At 39.9% G+C, this 23,416-nt stretch overlaps 1 protein-coding gene across 1 annotated transcript; it reads left to right on the forward strand.

Annotated features, from left to right (window-relative positions):
* The first annotated feature begins 10,318 nt into the window (after nucleotides 1–10,318).
* NIPAL1 (NIPA like domain containing 1) lies at nucleotides 10,319–21,893 on the forward strand. Its single transcript, XM_075150554.1, has 6 exons — nucleotides 10,319–10,366; nucleotides 14,165–14,431; nucleotides 15,524–15,580; nucleotides 16,041–16,131; nucleotides 17,946–18,106; nucleotides 18,249–21,893. The coding sequence occupies exons 1-6, from the start codon at nucleotides 10,321–10,323 to the stop codon at nucleotides 18,851–18,853; spliced, it is 1,227 nt and encodes a 408-aa protein (XP_075006655.1). The 5' UTR covers nucleotides 10,319–10,320; the 3' UTR covers nucleotides 18,854–21,893.
* Nucleotides 21,894–23,416: the final 1,523 nt, after the last annotated feature.

Raw genomic sequence — 23,416 nt, forward strand, 5'->3', positions numbered from 1 at the left:
GGTCAAGATTGTCTTACCTTGGGTAATTGAGGAAGACTGATTTAAAAAAGAATCAGGTTATTTCACAACTAGCAGAAGTAACAAGCAATTTTTTTCCCTAAAGATTAATCCTTTATATCCTTGCTTCCCCCAAAACCAACAATAGTATTTCCAGTTTCCTCTCTCCCATGACATTCCCACCAGACAAGAAAGGGCACTGTTGGTGCTTCAGTATGCTGAATATCCAGGCAATTGCTGCTAAAGAGAATGTTCAACACATCTTTCTCTTAGAGGAGGCATTAATTTAGGTCTTTCTCCTCAGCCTAATCACATACTTTGAAAATATTTAGACAATTGTGTTTGAAATGTCTACTGCTGTTTCATTTGGTTTTGAACTAAAGGCTCATAATTTATTTTATCAGGATGGATAAATAGATCCATGCATACGTGACATCCTGAAAACCAGACTAGGAAGCATCCATTGGTTGGATGTCCAAAAAAATGTCAGTATGTCTGACATCTGAGAGTTATACTCTGTTGAGAGCAAAGAGTAGGTTCTGTAACTAGGAACTTAAAGACTGATGTAGTAGAGTCTCCTTACTCATATAGCAAGTGGGATATAAATACCTAAATGGAAATGTTAGTGGCTGTTCATGTCTGTTTTGTTCATCTCAATATTAAAAAAACTGAAAATGTTGTAGTGTACATAACTTCTGCTCTCTGTTTTTGCCACTATTCTTACAATTTTGTGAGTTATGTCTCATTATCAATGAGACTGCCAACTCTTTGGGCATGAATTGTGTCTACAAGTGTGATCTGCTCTTGGCAAGGCCATTTAGATAGTATTTTAAAACAGATGCTATCCACTGCAGTAACAATATCCCTGTGCATGTGAAATCCGAGTATAGAGATGCCTGTAAGCCACAAGCTGACAAATGAGTGGCTGTACCACTGGTAAGTGAAGTCAAATGCCATGGAATGAATCTGTCTTAAATAAAGTACTTCCATTCTGTAGTCAAGCACACTGCAAAAGAGAAGCAGGATGATACACCTGCCACATTACTGCCAGACTTACCTGACTTTCCTTATTAGTTAATGAAACTAAAAATATTCCTATACAGGAAATAGGACAGGAAACCCATGTTTCTAGCAGACATCAGACATGAATGACACATGGTGCAAAAAATAATGCAGCAATATACAACATTCTACAAAACAGAACGATAAAGACTGAAGATTAAGATGTATTCTTCCCCAAATAGTCCTAAATGTAGTCCACCATTGCTGGTCAGTCTTTAAATGCTTAAGAGCAAGGGTCAGGTCTAAGAGGTCACATAAAAAGATTCTAAGTTTCTAAGACATAGTAAACATTAGGTTAGGTTCAGCAGGAGCCTAAAAGCTGTAACAGGGTTTCCGCTGACTTAGTTCAAGGATAAATTGTGCTTGAAAGTGTGGAGATTGAAAGTATGCCAGGTTGAATTAAGCAGCTTTATGTCTGCTTACAAGTGCTCTGAAAGCTCTGCTAATGCTGGCACACAAAATTCCATCCTGATTTAACCTATGTCCTCCACAGAGCCACACTGGAGTCCACAGAGCTCACAAATAACGGTGCAAAATAAAGCTGTGTCCAACCACTTCCAATCACTCAGCACCAGACAAATGCAAATATATACATCGCAAGGGAAATCATTCCTCCAACAGAGTGGGCTCTAAAGCAGTCAGTTCACATTAGGACTCCCAGTACCAGCATTTCTATATAGGCACTCGTTTTTCATGTTTATCTTTGCTCTTTAAGTCTTCTTTAGTTTCAAGAGGAAAAAACCCCATCTTTGACTTTGTGCTAACCAGCCGTACTGATTTACAGATGTATTAGAGGTTAAAGACAACGAGAAGTGTGGTAAAATAGGACATGTACAAAAATCCACACCCATCCAGAGTACATAGCCTAGAGGTTGGGGAAAAATCTGTATCCTCTACATTCCCCTGTTCTTCAGGTAAAGAGGATTTTCTATGCATTTTTGCAAATAAACATTCCTCTGGCTCTGTTAGTGTCTATTGTAAGTGGAAGCTCTTGGGTTGCTTTGTGTTCTGCTGAAGGAGCCGCAGCAACTGTGCGTAGGACTTGCTGGGAAAGAGGAGCTGCCATTTGGGGCAGGACTGGAGATTTCATCTTAATGAGGCACTGGAAGCTTTAAGTGGGCAAGAAATTGCAAGTATTTACTACCCTGTAGTCTCAAAATACTAAATCTGAATGTCAGGCTCGGGTGACTACTGCACCAGGTTGTTTCCCTTGTCAATCAGCCAGGATATGTAGCACAAGAATATCTTCAAATTCCATTAGTCTCAAAGCAAATTGTGGGGAGTTTTGAAATTCTTGTGTCTAACACACAGAAATGCTAATACAGCATGTGCCCAGTGCAAGTTGAACTGACACAGTAATTGCTCCTGGTTTGGGAGCTGTGGTTAGCTCGTTAACAGTATTTGTGTGACAAAACCCCGACACTGGGAACAGTAGAAAATGTCTCGTTAAACTCAGTGGGTCCAGAACTCACCTTAATGCATTTGTTATATTGTCTTATAGAGGTTTTTCAAACAATATCTCAGATGTTTTTTACTCAATTGTATCACTACCATGTTTCCTATTCTGTAGTCACACATATTTTTCTTAAAATGATACATTATCACAAATCGTTACACTGCTTTTATTTTAATAGTCCAATGCTCATTTTTACATTATCATATTTAGATAGTAAATTTGAAAGGTAATACAGATAAATGCTTGCTTTAGAGGTATTTTAGATTTTTACCATATTGTTTTTACTGTATTGTCACAAATAGTTTGCTTTTACTATCTTGGATTTATAAATGTGACTACTATGATAAACGACTTGAGTTTTCAAACATTATGACCTAAAAACTAATTATATTAATTATTCTACATCAAAATCTTTAGGACTGCAAGAAAATGAAGGCAGTGTTATCCTTTTCCAGGATTGTAGTGAATGGAACATCAGCTTCCATCTCTTCTGCTCTTTTATTTTACCTATTTCTCACTTTCTTACTGGCCCACCATATTCACTTCTCTAGTCATTATTCTCAGAGAGAAAATGCTTCAGGTAAAGATATCCTGAAACAGAATTTGGTGTTATATAAAGATCTACCTTTTTTCTTTACAAAAAGCAGGAAAAAAATCTCCATTAACATTAAATTCTTACAGCAAAATCTCTTTTCTACCATGCAGAGTCCTTAGCAGTTCTCCAATAAGCAGTTTCATCAGTGTGCATGCTTACCTTGGAAATGTAATCTGCTGCTTCTAATAGTGATTTCAGTCCTTTAAATCAGCCCCGTTTCCTTACTACGCAAGCAGAGCCACCATGAAAAGCTAAATATAATCAACATTTCATACATAAATCCCTTATTGATCGATTTCTCAACCAGCCAGTCCCATGTGCAGTTCTCTGAATTATTCCCAGGGAAGGACATGGATATTAGAGGAGGATTTCCTTGACCTAGTGATGGATTTTGAGATTTAGAGAGAGATGAAAGTGACAGTGGCCGTCACTATTATCCCTCACCTGAGCAGAAGCTTACTAGCCCTATCAACATGCACAAGAAGAGACAAATATTGGAGCGTACTCTGGAAGCTAAAAAAAATATTATTGTAAATGACTATATATTCAGTATTGTCTGCTGGCCTGTTTTCTTAATATTGCAGATGCTTTTTTACTGTAGTAACAGTTCTTTACTAGAATAGATAAAATACCATGAATGGAAATTTGGTGTTTATTTTAATGTGCTTATCATATTGCTGAATAGAAAATACCATTTTAAACTACTGAAAGTTCTTAACTAATCTAACATAACTTTTATATTCCTATTTTGATGCTTTAAAAAGCACACAAATATATATTTAGTGGAAAATGCCATGATGATGAAGTTTTAAGACACTGAACTAATCTTCAAGTTTGGTACGGACTATGACTTTGCAAAATGGTTTGTAAAGTAGCTGCAGTCCTTCTCCATTAGCAATGTGCAAGGGTTCATCTGTAGAGGCCACAAAATCAAGAAAGCTCACAAGGGGATCCTAGTGTACTTTGAAAGAGAAGAGGTTGAGGTATTTGCGTACCTCAGCTTTCTGGTTTCGCTACTGGATACCATGAGGATGAGGAAAATTAAGTTCTCAGGAGCTTGAGTGATTGATTTTTTAATCTGGCATGTTTTACATGGCCCATTTTGGAAAAAAAAGGCATTGCTGAGCATGAAATCCAGTGAAGAAAATCTTCCAGGCAGCAAAAGGAGTGAATGTTCAAATTTGAAATGGTATCTTTGTCACAACTGAGACATAGCTCAAGTTTACTTTAACTAAAAGAATTACTTTTTAACTTTGCTTCACAACAAGCAGAATCCAGGAAAGCAGTCCAGCCCCTGGGATCCCAGGATTAAGACACAATTGTTTCTGCAACCAAAAGCAGAAGAAAGCAATGCCATTAGCATTCATATGAACCAACTTAAGTCCTGCAGCCCAGGTGACTGAGTGGTCATTCATAAGTGGATTGACACGTTGTAGATTTAATCACAAACCCAAAATGATGCTCAGTATCACAGGTCAGCCTCCTGACCAGAGAAACAAATTAGACACATGTGCTGATACGACTTTCCAACCGTGAAGACAGTCAGTCTGTTTTCTAGGAGAGAGAATATGCATTTGAAATTTAAAGAAGAAAACATGTTTTAAATAAAACAGTAATGGGCAACAAGGAAATGCATAGCATTATGCCCCGTGGAAGCCAGATACACAAATCCACAGTAAGGTATCCAACATAACAAATGGATGAAGAAGTGAATAATCTTCTAAGTTCTGGCATATGTTTAACTTGTCTTTGAAGGGCTGAAATACAACTCCTATCCTAAAATCATAGATATGAAAGGAATCTTGGAAGACCACCGCATCCAGCTAGTATTGAATCAGGATCAGTTTTACCTCTGTCATTCTCATGGGTTTTTGCCTGGTTTGCAGTCTGAAAGATCTCAATGTTCAATGCTGAGCAGTGATTTTGTGAATACGTGGTGGCACTGAGTGTCTGGGACATATGCCTTGTTGTGTGTCACACGAACATCAAACTAATTGTGAACTCCTGCATTTGGTCCATACCTTTGTCCAAAAGTTTTAGATGACCAACCAAGCCAGGCAAGTCTATGTTGTGTCTCTCAAGTCAATACGAACTACAAAGGAGATACACCTTTTTACTCTGGTGGAGAACAGTCAGTTTTCTTTTAAAAAAAAGTCCTGTAAAGCAACTATTAACATATTTTTTCTTATCTGTTTTACCGTGGAGTTTTTCAAGGAAGTTCCCAGACAGAGGAAGATGAGTCCTACTGGGCCAGACCAGTTCCTTGTCTGACAGTGGACAGGACCTCATTCATCTGCAAAGAGGTTTGCAGGACAAGTTCTGGGTGAGCTCAACACAGTCGTCTCAATTCTGCCCTCATTTAAAAGCCAGTTACATAGTTGTCATTGACTTCACTGACAATTACATTAGTCAATATTTTTTCACAGATATTTTTCCTGTCGTTCTGTATGCCAGTGAAGTAACCTTGACTGATGGGAGAATGACCGCACTAATGGATTATTGTTTTAGTAGGCCAACTTTAATCTATTTTTGTGTCTTGCTTTGTCATCATCTGTAATTCTTCTCAATCCTATTAAAGCTACCTCTAGTTTCAGACACTCATGACCAAAACACTAGATACATTATACCTATGTATTTATTTATAATTAAGTAGGTTTTAATGGCACAACATTGCCTTCAGCTTACTGTGTTGTAGCTGTGTACACAGATGGGTATTTGGGTTGGGACCACAGTTTTGGCAGGCTTATCTTCTGCAAATACTGTTCTGTCTTTTCTAATGCTAATGCTGTTTCAGCAATGAATGTCATGTCGGAAGTGCTGTAGCTGAGAAGGCTCCAGGGCTTCTGGGTTATTTAATACTCTTTTGGGTAGAGCGGTGTTACGAGGAATTCAGTGTCATGAAGCACAATCGGTCCCAACGAGGCTCGGGGACTGGAAAACCATCAACGCAAAGAGTATCTCCACCAGTAGGTGGTACTGTATTTTTACTTTAGAGTTAAATGGGTGCGTGATGGAGAGGGAAAAAGAAGCAATTTAAGGTGTGTGTTGGTGTGTTAGATTCCCATACGGAGATGAGGCCGGAATTGGAAAGCACTGGACAGGCTCAAGTCTTCTGTGGACATTAGCGCTAACAGGCACACAGCATAACACCACATAGCATGCTAAAAGACTATGTCAAAGTCTTTTACTAGCATCTTCCAGGTCCAGACCCTAGTTTTGCATGACTACTCTGAGGAGGGATTAGCACTCCTGAAATATCCTCAGGCATGATGAGTGCTGTGGCTGGCTGTGCCCAGCAGTTATTTATATGCCCTGGGCAGAACATGTGATGAGGCTCTCCTTGTGCCACCCAGGTTGAGGTGGCTTGAGATGCCTCTTCTCCTCCCAACCTGGAACCTGCAAGGAACAGAGGGGCAGGCCCACCAGAACACCCTCTGAAAAAAAATAGAACTTCATTCAATAATATCTGTGGGATAAAGAATAAATGTGGTGACCCTGCAGGGTGCCAGTAGCTCTGAACAGTCAGTTAGGATTTCTGTTTAGCAGAGTTTTATTTCAAGCTAAAATAACATGGGAAATCTAGGCTGGTTGCACAGAATAATGATGCTAAAATATTTACTGAGACAAAGGGGATTCCATTGAGATTAATTCTATTTCCAAGACAATCATCAATATATGGTATTGTCACTGGTAAGAGTGATAGAAAATGCACTGTAGTTAAAACAGATTTGGTATATCTAGCCTTGCTTGTCTTTCATTCATTGTAAAGTAGTAGCTAAGGCAGCAGTATCTGAGCATTTTTAAGGCACCATGTATAGGAGTAATCTCTTCACAACAAGTACAGCAATCTAATCATATTGAACTGCAACTAGAGGCACCATTTTTTGTCTCAGTTGAAGTTAATTCCTTTACATGTTGTTCCTGCAAGTCTACACTAAATCACCAGCATTTAGGGCAGGTGAAGTTCCCATGGTCAGAGCTCCACTCTCAGATCTAGCTCGGTAATTTTTGTGTGGCTGCGAGCCAGGACAGGTAGTGAGCCTGTCTGCAGCTGCCATATTGACCGTATTGTTTGGACCCTGTCGGTTAGCAGCGGCTGCAGGCAGGGAACAGTAATGTAGAACAGAGAGGCTGAGCAATGATGACAGGACTTCAAAATGCCATAGGCAGCTTTCCTTAAAAAAAAAAAACAAAAAACAAAAAAATAGATCTTGCTTCATGTCTGCACCTGGACTAGCTGCACAGTGAACAATTTTTCTCACTGTGGTGAAACCTGTTGTCATCATTTTCAGTACTTAAAATAATATAATTAAATACTGCATAATAACACATATAAGGAACTCTATGTATACGTGTATGAGAAAAAAAATCCTCAAGAAAATTAAAGAATTTCTGACAAAGCCAACAAGTCACACAAACTTTAAGTCATTCATAGCCAACACAGAGGCAAGATGGGTTTTATTAAGGCACAAAAATGAGATTTCCAATGACTATTTTATTTATAAACGTAAAAGTAAAAACTTAGCTAGATATTCAGTGCTTCCATTTTTTAATTGAAAACCAACAATTAAAGTCAGTGCTTGCTTAACAAGCACTTATTAAGCAAATCTTTTGTTCATTGCATAAGTAACAGAATTTTAACATAACTTCTCTCTTGCATTTTCCATACATTTAATGGAAAAAATTAGTACAGTAACCCAGAAGGGTATAGCAGGATTTCATAACGTCTTTATTTCTCTTTTGAAGAAATGTGAATTGCCACAAAATTGCTTTGACTGTTGGTACATGCATATTGTTAGTTCATACACAAAAGGGCTGACCTGTGCTTAGCCATAGCTGGCGTAGCTCCACTGAAATAAGTGGAGCTGTGTTGATTTGCATTAGCTGATGATCCAGGCATTGCTCTAAATCAGTCATAGATGCCATTTTGAATGGTCAACTAGCATCTTTTTTTCTCTTTATCTCAGAGGATAAGATTGTATATCAAGACACTATTTGCTTTCCCATTTGACCTTTGCATGTCATCCAAAATAAAGAAAAATATATCAATGTTGATAAATTACTTCTATGTAGTTTCTTTCTTCTTGGCATTGTCTCAGAGTTCTTTGAAATTAGTTGAGTATGCAAAGTGCTGTAGATCATCAATGAAGTATACACACATGAAGTGTAGCCACTCCCTTCTGTAATTATATTTTAGACTGCACATTCTTTACATCTGTCCATTGACTTGGATTGTTAGCTATAAGTTTTTTGTGACTTCATATTTTTTTCTCAGAAAAAAAAGTTTCATAGTGTTTTCACAGTTTATTGCAGATTTGAAAACTTGAAGCATGAGCTATATAAAGATTTTCAACCAAGAAACAAGTAAGTGTATCTCAGATTAAATATTTTGTTCATTCATTGAAAACATTTTGATGTCCATGGTCTGCTATAGGAGTTGGCTTGTAGAGAGGCAGATCTGCAGAAGTGTTAACTGCATTGTTTCTTGGTATCGTTGTTCTGGGTACCGCACCGCAGTGCACCCTTGACCAGCAGGTCAGCGAGAGCTGTGCCAGGGAAGCGGTGGTCTTTGGCAGCTCACCCTCTCCGCTGCTTCAGCAGGCATTTGCAGATGTTACCACCTCCCTTCTTCTCTGCGGATCTGCCACCTGAGTCGCTTGCAAGATTGACACTTCATGTGCTTCAGTCAAATTGCAGGGAGCTGGAAAAATTGACACATTTTGACAGAAACAGAGGTTTTGTCAGAAACAGATCTGAGGGCGCATAGAACAAAAATAGGAGTTGGGAGCAGACTGCAGACATCTATCTGTCCATATATGTGGTTTTATCCTATGGGCATGCTTATGTTGTACAAGAAGATGGAAGTTTGCTCCCAAATTTTCAGATTGTGTTTTAAGATTTTAATTTAACTGTTTTAAATACTATTTTAAATTATTGCTCTTTTGTAGCAGTAATCTGTGTTTTAGAAAAGTTAAAGCAGAGAATTCAAACTCTTTTTATAAGGCAGCCTGCATTCAGTTCAGGCCACCTTCCACAGAAATTCTTATAATGTAGACGTTGTAAAGATAAAGTGGATAGGTAATTAAATGCACAAAACCAAATGCAATGCTCCTTTTCTCCTAACATACAGAGCGCTGTTTATATTAAAAAATAAATACAGAAACAGAAAATGAAACTAAGACATTGATCTCTTGGTTTAACCCCAGGACTGCAAACTCAAGTTTGCCTAAGGCAGGAAAAACCGAGTTATTTTGCTGGCACCATCACCATATTTCACCAGTCTGCACCAGAACTAATAAACTTTGCAAAACCAAAGATGATTAATTTAGGTGCTGTGCTGCAAAGCATGGTTACAACTCTGCTAGACTCAAGCCAGCATGTCCCTCTGGTGCTCTGAGGAGGTGTGTTATATTCATAGCTCAGTTTGGCTCCAGTTTGGGGAGCTCTTGTGCATGCTAAAGGTCCTCAGACTATCCCAGGAAGTTTTCGGGGTAACCCTAGGTTAGCACGTAATGGCTTATTAAGCCATACATTTTGTAAATGTATTTCACTTAACCATGTTAAAAACAAGGGCTTAGACTTCTCCCTTGAAAGTATTGATTGGGTAATTAAGATAATTGTTTCTTATAACACCTTGGAGCCTGTTCAACCACAGGGAGTCATCTCAGGGTAAGTATCACCAGACACTGCCCTTGTTCCGCAAAGCGGGGACACTCTGGCTGGGGGGTCCCCCCGCCTGCCCGCAGAGACAGCGATCAAGGCTAGCGCAGGCAGCCCATCACACACTTACGTGGTTGCACATTAAAACTGCTCACCTCTTCTCCCAGGTATGAAGGGGAGGAAAATTAATCTTACAGAAATTTCCAGTAGACCAAAATACTGCCCCGGTACCCCAGGAGAGAGCTCTTTCCTTTGCATTCAGTGTTCAGGTGGGGTCGCATAAGTCCCCAGGTGAGAACTGGGACTTTATAACGATTTATACAAAATAAAACCCATTCGGGGTCACTCCTGGAGTCCTGCGTGCCTGTTCCCCCCCAGGACGCGCCCACGGGCGCGGCGGGGATGCCACCTCCACCTCCAGCCGCCCGGCCGGGGGCCGCGGGGCGGGAGAGCGGGGCGCGCCCAGGTGCGCCGGGCCGCGCCCGGGCGGGCGGAGCCGCCGCCGCCGCCCGCCACGCTGCGGAGCCCGCGGAGGGGGCGGCCCTCAGGCATGGGGCACCGGGAGCCGCTGCCCGCCCGCCCGTCCTGCCGCACGGGTCAGTGCCTGCGCGGGCGCGGAGGGGGAGCCGGGGGGTTGCGCGGGGGGGGGGGGGGTGCGCGGCACTGCGCGGAGCGTGCGGTGGGTGCGCGGCGCTGGGCGGAGGGCGCGCGGGGGACGCGGCAACGGGCGGAGGTGAGGGCGCGGTATGTGCGCGGCGGCCGGCGCCGCTCCTGTAGCCCCCGCGCTGCCCCTGCGCCCGCACCGCGGCAGCGGCTGTCATCACTCCTGTATACGTAAGACTTTGCTCTGCCGTGACGTCACGCAGTTGTTCTCCGAGAGGAGTGAGGCGCTGCCGGCTCTGGAGGGGCTCCCGCTTTTCTCCCGTGTCTGGCTTGAGTCTAAACCTTCTTTTCAGCATCTTTTGTGCATTTTTGTGAATGGGGGTGTGCCGGGGAACGAATCCTTGCTGCCTCTCAGTACATCGACTTCTGGCCCCAGTAGCCAGGCCTTGGTGAAGGTGGGCTTGGTATTTCCTGGGCAACCAAGAAAGGCATTTCATGTCCCTGCCAGGTGTGAGCTGACTCGTGAGCGCAATAGGAGTGGTCAAATTACATGTCTAATAAAAGCAAATAGTTTTCCAGATGACTTAGGACCAGTATCTTCAGTGGCGGGATAAAAGCTAAGCTGGCTGTCACTAGCGAACTGCAGGGTATGTTTGTCCTAGGCTTGTGCAGGACTGCAAGTTAAAATTGCTACAAGGAATGTGTAGTACCGGGCTGGTTGATCTACCCGACTCAGATAATATTTAGGTGTTCAAGAAAACATTTTCGGGTTTAGCTGAATCATAAAAACACTTCAGAAGTTACAACAGTGGCCACCTGAACTCAGACTGGTTTCCTGTTGCTCTCAGACTTGGGTCAGAGCTCGGAGAGTTTATTTCTGCCAGGAGGGGTTCTGCTGACAGGTTCATGTTTGTTGACGTTTGGAAGTGGGAGGTGAAACTAGCTTAGCTACAGAAACTGGGTGCTGAGCAAGCCGGGTGGCCTCAGAGATTTGTCACCTTCCTCAGTCCTTCCAGGTAATCTTTAGACTGGTCACAGTGGGGAATAAAGTAATAGTAATTCCTGGAGCAGCCTCCTCTTCCCAGCTCTTAGGTGGTTCTTTGATCAGTGGAGTGACATACCACTTTACACGCAAGTGGAACAAATGACAGGTTTTTTAAAAACTAGAAAAAGCCGCTCAGCATAATCAACAGAGATCACAACAATACAAAACGACTCTTCTCAGCTGGCAGACAGAACAGGCGAAAAATCCAACATCTCTTTGTAAATGTGAGCAAAGATTGTATTTCAGAAAGGAGGGAAGCATCCTGTGGCAGTCACTGAGTGCCTTGCTACAGATGGCATGATTAAATTTTCATTATTCAATGTTGTAAAGTCTGCTGGGGAATGGAAAACTTAAGAATCAGTAGAAAAAGTGTCATATGGAAGGGAATAAGCCTGCCATTCATCTCCAGCTAAATGAAAGTACACCATTTACAAAAAGGGGGAGAAGAGTGTTATTTTCTTCACTTTAGAAACCTAACACACTGCTAGAAAACTGCCTTTACCATTGCGGGTAGCTAAAAGACCGTACTTATCAAGAGTTTTTGTCCTGATGCTTTCTTTTAATTTAAAGGCAAGAACTGTTGCTGCTTCTCTGATAAAGCCTGTAGTAGCTGAGTGGTGCTGGCACAACCATCGCCAGTCCCGTTTAGCATCATTATAAGGTATTGAGAGCTAAGGGATTTCATTCACTGGCAACCTCTCCACTTTTTTGCCTTGCGCTGATGTGTGTTAGCTAAGAGAAACATCTATGCTTAAAGGACTTGCCTGTAATTTTCTTTTGTAATTTAATCTTTCATAATTACATCAAAACTTAAGTATATGCAAAATTTTCTTCTTCTAAGACTACGCTGGTACTTTAGGATTTTAAAATGCTTTCAGATACAGATGCAAATCCCATTTCTCTTACATTATCCAGTTGCAACTTCTAATAATGATAAGATGGCAGAATACTATCTGTCCTACACACTATGCAAAAGTAGTTTCATGTAGTTGTAAATTCTTTAAGATTTTAATCTTCAGCTGCAGAATATGGACATACCCATCTTGTGGGACTATTTTTACGAAGTCTGGCTTAGCAATACAAAACAACTCGTGTTACATAGAAACTCTCTTGGCAAACAGGAAATGTGATTGCACAGCCCGAAAATCAAATGTTAACTTACTGTAGCGTGTTTGTTGTGCAGTGTGGCACAGGACAACTGGGCGCAGGTATTCATTCTTAGTTCCTTACTTGTAAAGGGCGGTACCTCCCAGTGTTAGTATCGACATTGTCAGCTGCAAATGAAGATATGCTGTCAAATTTCATACTGTTTTTAATACTTTTGATATTTTAAATATTTCTTCCTAAACAGTATTAGGTGAATTATCCAAGGCTGCTTATTGTTAATTGTGCAGTGAAGTACTTTTGACAGAACATTAATATTTCCAGAGCTTGGGTATGAACAGTCACAGAGGCACATCCTTTTCTACCAAGTCTCCAAGTGTTTTTTTTAGTTGGAGGGGGGGGGGAAAAGTGAGTGTATTACTGATGGCGCCACTCAGCAGGATGAATCTTTCATGTGTCATTTTAATTACAGGGGAAACATGGAAAGCAAAATTAATTGTTGCATCCAGTGCTTTATATGAATCACAATGGACTGAGCTTTTGTACTTCTGCATCTGCTGTTTCATATTTTAACATCTTTGCAATAAAACCTTTCTTTCCAAAAAGGCTGTCCTTAAAAGCTATTCCAGCCTAGATTCTCTGATCCACGCTGTTTGCGTGCTGCAGTCTACCTTGAGAAACTGTGAAACATCTGCCGAGACTACGATAAGCCCCCGTTGCAGCATTGCTGCCGGGTTCCTGCTTCCCCATGCAAAATAACAACTCCTTTTGTTCTTAGAAATGCAATACCTCTTCTTCCTTTAAAAAACACATCTAGCCTGATGGCCATGACATCATTCCCACAGGCTGTCATCGTACTGATGCTGATAAGGCTTGGCTGGTGGAGAGTGTGAAGCTTCAGTCTTAGCTCAGGATCACCCGGCCCTGCAGCTGTGTTGCAGGGATAGCCAGGGGGACTGTCCCTTGCAGGCTGTGGACTTCCTCCAGCGAGGGGTTGTTAAGGTTAGATGAAAATTGCTGTGAATTGTAATGAGGCCGCCACCTCAAAATTTTATGATTGCTTAAAGAAGATAGTAGTCACTGAACAATTTTAATAAAATATATTAGTACCCATATGCAGCAAGGGTTTGCTCCCTATACAGATTTTTTTTTTCCCTTCTCTTTTTTTTTTATTTGTTGTTTCCAAATCTCAGCTACAAATGTAAAAGCAGAAGCCTGGAATAACAGCAGGCAAAGTCTGAAATCATGGATTTGGCTGTACGTTTGTGTTTTGGGGATGTGGTCTCTGCACAACCCAAAAGAACCCTTTCTTCCTCAGGTTTCAGGTTAGCTTTTACAATTTCAGGTTGAATTTTACATTGAAGATAATATTTTATTCCTTGGTATTGCCCTAATTGCTTGACTGAGCCAATGTAGTGCAAAAAAAAAAATATAAAATAAGGCATGCACCTGTGAATTACAGGGGTGGGTAATGACCTGGGGCAGCATTATGTATGTTATGTGGATTTTGTGAGTTATTTGCACGGTCAGAAATGACAAGTGCTCTGGGAAGATGTGGAAAGGAATGAGCAGAGCGAGGACGGGTCTCCTTCAGAGCTGTGCCTTGTTCATGAATCACTTATACTCCTTTTTCTCTTCCCAGGTGCTGTGCTCTCTTTTGCTTGCCATGACTCCTGCCAAGCATGGTGCCAGATCATCAACGTGTCTGAATCCTGCTCTTCTCTCCTTGCCTCTATGGACGGGACTCTCAATGAAACGAACCGGAGCATTTCCACACCTGCTGGAAGCAAATATCGCCTCTACGTTGGCTTGGCTTTGGCAATAGGTTCCAGTATCTTTATTGGTTCTAGTTTCATACTGAAGAAGAAAGGACTTTTGAAACTGGCAGACAAAGGGGTCCCCCGAGCTGGTAAGCGCTGGTGCCAGCCTCGCTCCTGCTGGGGACACAAACACCTCTGTTATAACTCGGCAAAATCAAAGTTTGAGTCACAGATCACGCGTTTAAAACCACCATAGTTGAAAACCGTCATACTTCAACGGTGATCAGAAGTCCTGTCTTGATTAGGCATGGAAATACGGTGTGATTACAGGGACTGAGATTTCAGAATTCTTGGGGCTGTTGTGGCAGCAGTCGGTATTAAATGTAGTGAGCTGGTGATATTTCCTCCCTGACAGCAGTTAGATACCAAATACAGTTTTTCCTTTGTCTTACCCTTCAAAACGCCTTTCTGTCTCTTTTTTCCCAGCTTTTCCCCCTGACTTGAGATAGAAAGTCTTAAGACGCTGACTAGGTTTAGTTCTTTTTTAAAAAAAGGAAGTGCAATGAGCTGTAAAAAGGATACTTATTACAAAGGTTTCTGCAGTTAGTACAACTATTCTTTTATCAAAGTCAACAGATGAAGAGCTAGAAAAATGTGGAGAGCTTTTAAAAAACCCATTGGTCTAATCTCTTAATTCCTTTTGCATGGGTTTAAATATATATGATTAGCAGTTCTTCTTTTGTTTGTTGTGTTTCTTGCAATACACTCTTCCAGAGAATTTGCTTATTTGAAAAAAAAAGTGTTACTGAATGTTCAATATACTTATGTTTTATGTAAAAAAAATTAAAGCATGCAGTGGCGTTTTTCTTTCTAATTTCTCTCAATTTAAAGTATAAGCAGAGTCAAAATGCAGCTGACTGTGTATGAATATATTGGATTTGACCTGAGAAAGCACTTTGAAGCATGTCTTCAGCTCACCAACAATCTTCATGGACATTTTACTTTTGCTTGGAACTTTCTCTTTAGTCAAATACCATTTTTCAGAAGTCCAAGTCACAAAGCAGTAGAGCGGTTAATAAAAATGTCAGTCAAAATCAAATGAAATATTCTTCGTGTCACATCCAGATAACATGCTCTTTCAGTACTTTATATGACTAGAGGCAAATGTGAAGCTGTAGTTTGGTTTATTGTAATAAGGTGATCTCTTTCTTCTAAGATGAAATTATTTTTTCTGCTTTCAGGACAAGGTGGATATTCTTATTTGAAGGAATGGCTTTGGTGGGCTGGATTGCTATCGAGTAAGTCACCTCTTTCCTCTCAAACTGTATGTAAATGCTACATGCATCAGATTGTTTTAAAGAGATTTATTCCCTGGTTTTTCACTCCCCTCATTTAAAAGAAATGTCTTTGCAATGACCTTTATGACAGAAGCTGTTCTGATATCCCACCTCTCAAATACTGTGTTTGCTCTTGGGAGCTCTTTGCAGAATAGCAACCTTTTCTTTAATATCCAGTCAAAAGCAATGGGATTGAATCTGTCCAGGTTCTAGGAGTACTTAGGGGAAAAGTATTTAACTTTCTTCAGCCTTTATTATGTCCAGAGGAGGTTAGATAATTTTGAAAGGAAAATTTGCATATATAGTGTAGAAAAAAGATTTTGGTTTATATTTGCTATCATAGCTATCATACAAAATATTTATAATAGTATGCCTTTTATTGCCCCCCTTCAACCTGATCCAAATGTTCTTTCTTCTGCAGTGGGATTAGGAGAAGCTGCAAACTTTGCTGCCTATGCCTTTGCACCTGCAACCTTAGTTACCCCCTTGGGTGCACTGAGTGTTCTCATAAGGTTAGTACAAACTGGAAGCAAACTTTGGCAAATGAACCATTCATTTCGTGGGGAAAAAACAATGTCTTTGCCTGAAAGTAGAGAATTTTAATAAGAAAACTGAAAAGCAATATATTGACAAAAAATGCTTTGGGTTCCTTGGGGGAAAGGTCCCTTGCTTATTTAGAACTGAATTTTTCTGGGTAGAGGGAATGAGAAGCCTTGTTCCAAAGACTAATATATGCTTTCCCTAAAGCCTTCCACCTACATGATAAAGTATTTCTTATCAGCATATACCAGGTATACTGCTGATGCATGGTGGTAGAAGGCTGTAATTCATCTCTTCCTAGAGAACTGAAGCTTTCTTAAAAAGTCTTATCCTGTTCTTCAGTTGTGACAAAACTTTAAAAGAAAATACAGTATTCCCCCATTAAAATGTTTACAAAAACATTTCTTTTTTATAGGAGCATAATTTCATATTAAGGCACACTTAGCAAGCATTTGGGGTTTGATTGGTCTTTTCCAAGTTCTTCTGGAAAGAAGGCAAAGAAAATTCTAGCTTTTAAAATATCCACAGTTAAAAATTGCGGTTCTTTTGAAATATGGATGCCCTTCAAACACTCATTATTTCCTATGTATGAAGAAACAAATAATTTCCAAATACTTAAGCACGTACATTAATATGGTTATCACAGAAGCAGAAAATATATGGATTATGCTTACAACAAACATTCTGGGCAATAATTTATTAGCAAAATGGAATTACTGTATTTTAAATATAAAACTCTTATTTTTAAGACCTGAGTATACTATATGAAACATTGTGTTTAAAACCAACCTGGGCCACGTTTTTTGGTTTTTTGTTTTTTGTTTTTTTTAAAAAGATGCTTGCAGTAATCTAACTGCTAAAAATGCAGCCATTCTGTCATAGCAAAACCAGTGTAACTCTGTCACCTACAGATGTGCTGGGACCAGCGTGTAGGTAGATGCAGACTAACTGGCTGCCTGGCTGCTGCTTCTCAAAAGCCTGATTTTTAACACCCTCCCCTTTGATGTGGATAGCTATCTTTCCAGTTTTCATGAGGCAGAGAGGTCGTGAGAAATTCCTGTCAGTGAGCTCGTTACCCTTCTGTGAAAAAATAGCTGTAATTTGATCCGTGGGTTGAAAAACTCTTCGTGAGCGTGTCCACGCACTGTTAAGCCTGTGTCTGTCCCTAAGGTTGTACTCTAGCTGGCTATCGTGTGCCCTGTGAGGCCCCATGGCCTCATTTGGGCCATGTGATTATCCTCAGGTTAAATCTTGAACCCCTTGGAGGGCCTGGGGTCAGTCCTCTCTGAAGGGGGAGATGTGCCTTCTCTGGGTTTTGGGGGAGTCCTGGCAAGCCAGGCAGAAACTTCGCCTGGGTGGGAGAGCCTGGGGAGGGATGAGGAGGAACAGTTTCCAAAACTTGTGTGCGTTGGTTCTAATGGCAAATAAAGTGCTTTATTTTTGGAAGAAAATAATAGCTCGTGTGGTCAATCTACGGATGTGTGAGAGTACATACCCCTGACCCAGGCATTCAGTAATGAGAAGTTCCTTGAGCAATTCAAGCCCCTTTACAACCTGGAGGGGAGGGATCAGGGTTGCTAACCCCACTAAAACCTAACCTGACCTGACCTTCTTGGTACTGACCAACCTTCCTGCAAAACTCCTTGAGATTTGATTGTTTCAGGCTGGTTTCCCATACATCCAAATTCAAAAGAGGTTTTGAATTACTATCATGTTACACAGAAAGATTTTGAACGTCTCGCGTGGCTGGTGGAGCTGAACCTTTTATTTATATTTTGCCGAACAGTGCTATATTGTCATCGTATTTTTTAAATGAAAAGCTGAATATTCATGGAAAGCTGGGCTGTGTACTGAGCATTTTGGGGTCAACGGTCATGGTTATTCACGCCCCTGAAGAGGAGGAGGTCACCTCACTAGATGAGATGGAAAGAAAGCTTCAAGATCCAGGTCTGTATGCAATTGCAATGAACTCGTGCAACAGTTCATAGAGAAGTGTTCGGGACACTGATAACTTTTAGCATGTATTTGGACGTAGTCTGGTATTTTCTCTCATGCACATTACTCTTCTTCCCTTTCCTCTTTCTTACAGCATTTGTTACGTTTGCTGTTCTCCTGACAGTTGTTGCCCTCATGCTGATTTTTATCGTGGCTCCAAGGAGAGGTCAGACAAATATACTGATCTACATTTTAATTTGCTCACTCATTGGTGCCTTCTCTGTCTCATCTGTGAAAGGTCTGGGCATTGCCATTAAACAAGTGCTGGAGCGGAAGCCAGTTTATCGACATCCATTGGTTTACATTTTGGTGGGCATCTTAGTGTTGTCAGTCAGCACTCAGATCAACTATCTCAACAAAGCGTTGGACGTGTTCAATACATCTCTAGTGACACCTATTTATTATGTGTGTTTCACCACGACGGTTGTGACATGCTCCATCATCCTGTTCAAGGAGTGGAGTAGTATGGACCTGGGTGATATCATTGGAACCCTGAGCGGATTCTGCAGTATCATCATAGGCATTTTTCTATTGCACGCTTTCAAAAATACTAATATCACCTGGAGCCAGCTGATGTCTACTGTTGCCAAAGAACCATCGTTACCACACCGTGAATACGAAACCTGTCACACTTTACTGGAGAGCATGGAAGACCCAGCTTCGGCATATGAGGAGGACAACGTTTTATTCAGTCAATGAAACTCTCAAGCGGTGCTCATCATTGAAGTATCATGACTTGCAGACTCAGCCCACCTGTGTCTACCAGAACGCTCTTCTTTTCTGCAATCCTCTGGAAAACCGTCTATAAGGCCAGTTAAGTGTGGGCCACTCCTCTGTGCCAGCTGTTGGTAGTAATGAACGAAAATGTTCAATAATTAACATGACAGACAGAAATCTGATGGTGATTGTATGTCAGGCAATGAACAACCTTGTCCTTTTTTTATGCAGCATCTCCTATTGGAGAATTTTAGCAGAAAAGAATGGTCTTTGTAAGCTATGTTTACAAAGTGCGATTTTCCCATCATGATAAAAGATAATCCTTGCTGAAGTGACAAGCACTTTGCTATTACCTTAGTGATGGCCTTAATATTTCAGGCTTTCTTTATATTTTTGTAATTTATTGCCAAGCAAACTTGTAGATAGTCTCCCTGAAGGATATTCACTGGAGATATAATATGAAGAAAATATTGTTTAACCCTTTTAGCTTTTAATATAAAATTTTAAGCAAGTTTTTTTCATTTTTGATGACCTACCAATGAATCTCAAATAGAAGTCACCAAAAAATTTATGAAATGTGGTTCTTGGTAACCATTCTCGTTCAAAATCCATTTTTTAACAGCAAAATCCTAGGTCTTCTACCTTAGGAGTCCTGAATGGATTACAAATCCCTGGATGTGCACGTACCTTTTTATTTCAAAACTATGACCAAGTTACATTTTAAGAAAAAGCAAATTCATTAGAGGCCTGAACACAGTTGCTGTTGGCTTAAAAAAATTATGTGAGATAAAAGAATAAATTATTCAAAGGCAGAAGAAAACCAGAATGTGCATTTAAGAATTTCCACTCTGTTTTATACTTTGAGGCTTAAGAAGGGGCTTTATTTATTTCTGTACTTCTTCCTAGTATTGCCATCTATTCATCAAAACCCATTTAAGCTTTTCAAAATTTCTTCTCATTTTCAGGAAAGATATCATTGTTTCTTTAATAGCAGAACAGTCCTGTTATTTCATATTCCATTATAAAAGCAAAATCAATTTTCCAATCCATGCACTATTTCTAAAAATACTAGGTAAAGGAAGGGCTGTAAACAAGGGGTGAGAAACATCAAAACATCTTTTGGTTTAGTTTGGCCTTTTCTAAAAATGAGTATTCACCTCTATTAGATGTTTTAGCTATAAATCTACCATAGGCCTTGAAGATTAGTATCTGTACCACAGTATGCTCCTTAGTTGTGGTCACTGATTTTTATCTCACAAAAACAGCTTGCACAGTCCATGGTTTACTCATTACAATCCCCTTTGTTGCCACTTCGTGACCAAGAAAGTAGCTTCAGCAATCAGATGTGTGGGTCATGACGAGCTCATCAGAAAGGTAGTATTTCAAATTCTCGGGTTTTTAAGTGTGCAACCTTTGCCAGAGGATGCTAGCATTTCAGCAATTAAAAATTGATTTTAATCAGGTGAGATTTATATGCCAAGCAGAACCTCCTCATGAAGCAGGCTGTATATTCTCTAATGTGCAAAGAGTGTAGCAAAAGTGGACACTTTGGATAGATAGCGAATTGTTCCATGAAAGCAAGCTCATAATTTAGCTGTAAGAACTAAAGTGTTGCTACTGGTATTTCATACGTTTGTGTTGTGCAAAGTTTAAGTACTTCCTTTTTGAAAGACATTCATGAAACATCTCACTTGTTAATGATTTTTAATGATGCTTTAGAAGCTATCAAAAACTAGAAAGTAACACTAGGGATACCAGCTTAAAGTTACTTCTAAATTACACGCACCTTTTTTTTTTCTCTTGGATAGGTTTGTAGTTGACATACCTATAGGAAGAGGTAGAAATTGTATCAATCACCTGCACCTTATTTCTAAACCTTCGTTTTTACAATGAAGAGCGTATCTGAAAAACGTGATGCTGAAAAGTGAGTCTGGTTCTTCTGCTCACAGTACGTTATAAAAGATTGCAGGTAATCTTGCTGATGTAAAGAGAAACCCAGGAGATGTCATTAGGCAATGGGTATTCAGGTTATCACCTGTGATTACCTAATTTGAGAATACATTCAATAGTGCAGGCAGCAGTGTTACCCCAGCAAAAGAGACATTTTCACACAAAATGTACTTGCCTTGAAAATATAATGACAATGTATACAGCTTTGGAATATTTTTCAGCTTTCCAAGCGGTGAGACTTGCAGCAATTCTTTGCTGTTAAAATGCACGTTAAAAAGCTTCAGAGAAGAAAATATATAAGCAGAGTTTCATTACTTCTTAGGTAATGTAGAGAATACTTTGGCTTTATTGGCCAGATTCAAGCTACAAAATCTTTATAGTTAAAAACAGATAATACAAATAATAAAAAGACTAAAGATGGAGTTTTCTTTACAGTTTGCCTTTGTAACAAAAACTTGCATTGCTTTTCACTCTGAATTATACAATTTAAAGAATAACTGAAGAAAATATTGATTGACCCTAAAAAGAGAAAAGGCGATCCTTTTGCATAGCTGGTGGCCCCTCTATTTGCTTATACAGTCATCACTGTGGTGTGATCGAATGGGTTATTTGTACGAAAAAGCAACCAGTTCAATTCTTGAATGGATGTGTGTTGGCATGTTTTTAAGATATGTAGTAATACTTTCTTTGAGAAGGGTCTGGATTCTTTTTATACCAAGTCTGGCTCTTTTTATACCAACTCCTGCCAGTCAATTAACTTGTACCAAGCAAAACTTCTGTATTTTCTACTGGACCTGCCTATCTGCTTTTATACATAAATAACATCTGCTAGGAAAATAATGTTATTTTCTTACAATGTCAGAAAACCAGAGTTAATGCTTATTTTCATGGTATACAGGAAGTCTATCATGTTGAGAAGTAAATTATTGATTATCTTTTTGTATAAAAAACATTTGCTATAAGAGGTGTTATTTTTGAAAATGTTTATATTTAGTTATTAATTTGGAATACTTTTACTTTTTAGTGAAATTATGTTAATATTTCTCTTGTAATAAATTATTCATGGATTATGTACTAAATGATCTGTGTTTTTTAAACAAGGGATAAAAAGGAGTGTAATTCATATTTCTGGTAAGCATTTAAACGCTGTCTGATAGATCCAAAGTGAATAATCTTGGCTTTAGCAGCTGGTCCTATGCACACATAAGTGGATTCTAAATGAAGAAGGTCTGGCTGATATCCTTGCAGTTCATGTGCATCTGACCTGATCATGACCTTCTTTTAGTAGTTTTGACTTTTTTACTAGTTTTTCTGGTAGGAAAGAAAATTTTCTACTCCCCTAGGAAAGCCACGTGTGAAACTACTATATATTCCCCTTGAGCTAAAAAGTCTGTAATGTTAGGATGGAACTGGAAGGAAGAGTATGGAAAGATCAAGAGGTTTCAGCTTCTCTTACAGAATTACCCAATTTGTCCAGATGTGTTATTTTTACCCTGGTGTTCTGTACAAAGCATCAGCAAGGAACATTTAATGCTGCTGATTAGTAGTCAAAAGACATGGATTTTGAGGGACAAAAATAACGGGCAAGTGAAAATGCCTTCCCTTCTAAACTAGGGAAGAAAACCCAAAGCTGATGTATTAGGGTTCTCTTTCTCATGGCCAGTCTCAGTGGAGAGTACTTCAGTGAGTTGCCAGGTTTTCCAGGCAGTGAAATGAAGGATGTTATCTAAAGTAATTTGAAGTGGTGTGGAAAGTAGGGGGAATGGTTAAGAACTAGGACAAAGAAAACTTCAGAAGCAATACATTGCCAACCAAATTACGGCTTTTAAATGCTGATACAAAACAAATCTTGGCAGCTACTCATTACTACCGTACCTCAGGACAAATTAATGGGCAATTAAATTCATTACATAGCTGTGCTGATTACATGTAGGTAGGTCAAGAAGACTTGGATTGGTTAAATAATCTGCAGGGAATTTGGAAGGAAGTACATACGTTATTAGTTTCTATAGAAACCTGTTCTACGATCTTCCTTTACCTGCCTTCCCAGCCACGCTTAAAACAGCCATGCTATAAAAAATTTTCTTCCCAAAGAGTACTGATTCAAAACTTCAACCTCTTTACTCATCACGGTGCATCCTGGAGCTATATGGGGAATTATGTACTCCTAGCAAACGCCATTGTCTTACTGTTTAAATTCCAGCAAAACAAACTGGCAAGTGTGTTAGAAAATACTCCTTTAGGAGAGCGGGTTTCCCATAGCTGACTCCTTTCTGGCAGATTTTAAAGTGGTGCCGAGGTTCAGAACAGGACGGGGGGGCTGAGCGGGAGCCAGGCTGGTGGTGCGTGAGGGAGGAGCGGCGCTTGGTGATGCGCGCTGGTGTGTCTGCCAGGCCTCCCTGTTTGTGAAACTTTGTAGAGCGGGTAAAAATGTTGGTCTGAAAACCAAATGGCACTGGAGATAAATGTCATCAGACTCATATATACAAGTAATTGATCTCCATTGCTCGTCAGGAATACTTTTGACGAGGGAAGTAATTTCATTCTCTGAAAATACGTTCCAGTTTGTCAACAATGCAGCTTTTCTATAAAAAA

Source organism: Calonectris borealis, chromosome 4, assembly GCF_964195595.1.
Source record: "Calonectris borealis chromosome 4, bCalBor7.hap1.2, whole genome shotgun sequence".
In the NCBI taxonomy this organism is placed as follows: Eukaryota; Metazoa; Chordata; class Aves; order Procellariiformes; family Procellariidae; genus Calonectris; species Calonectris borealis.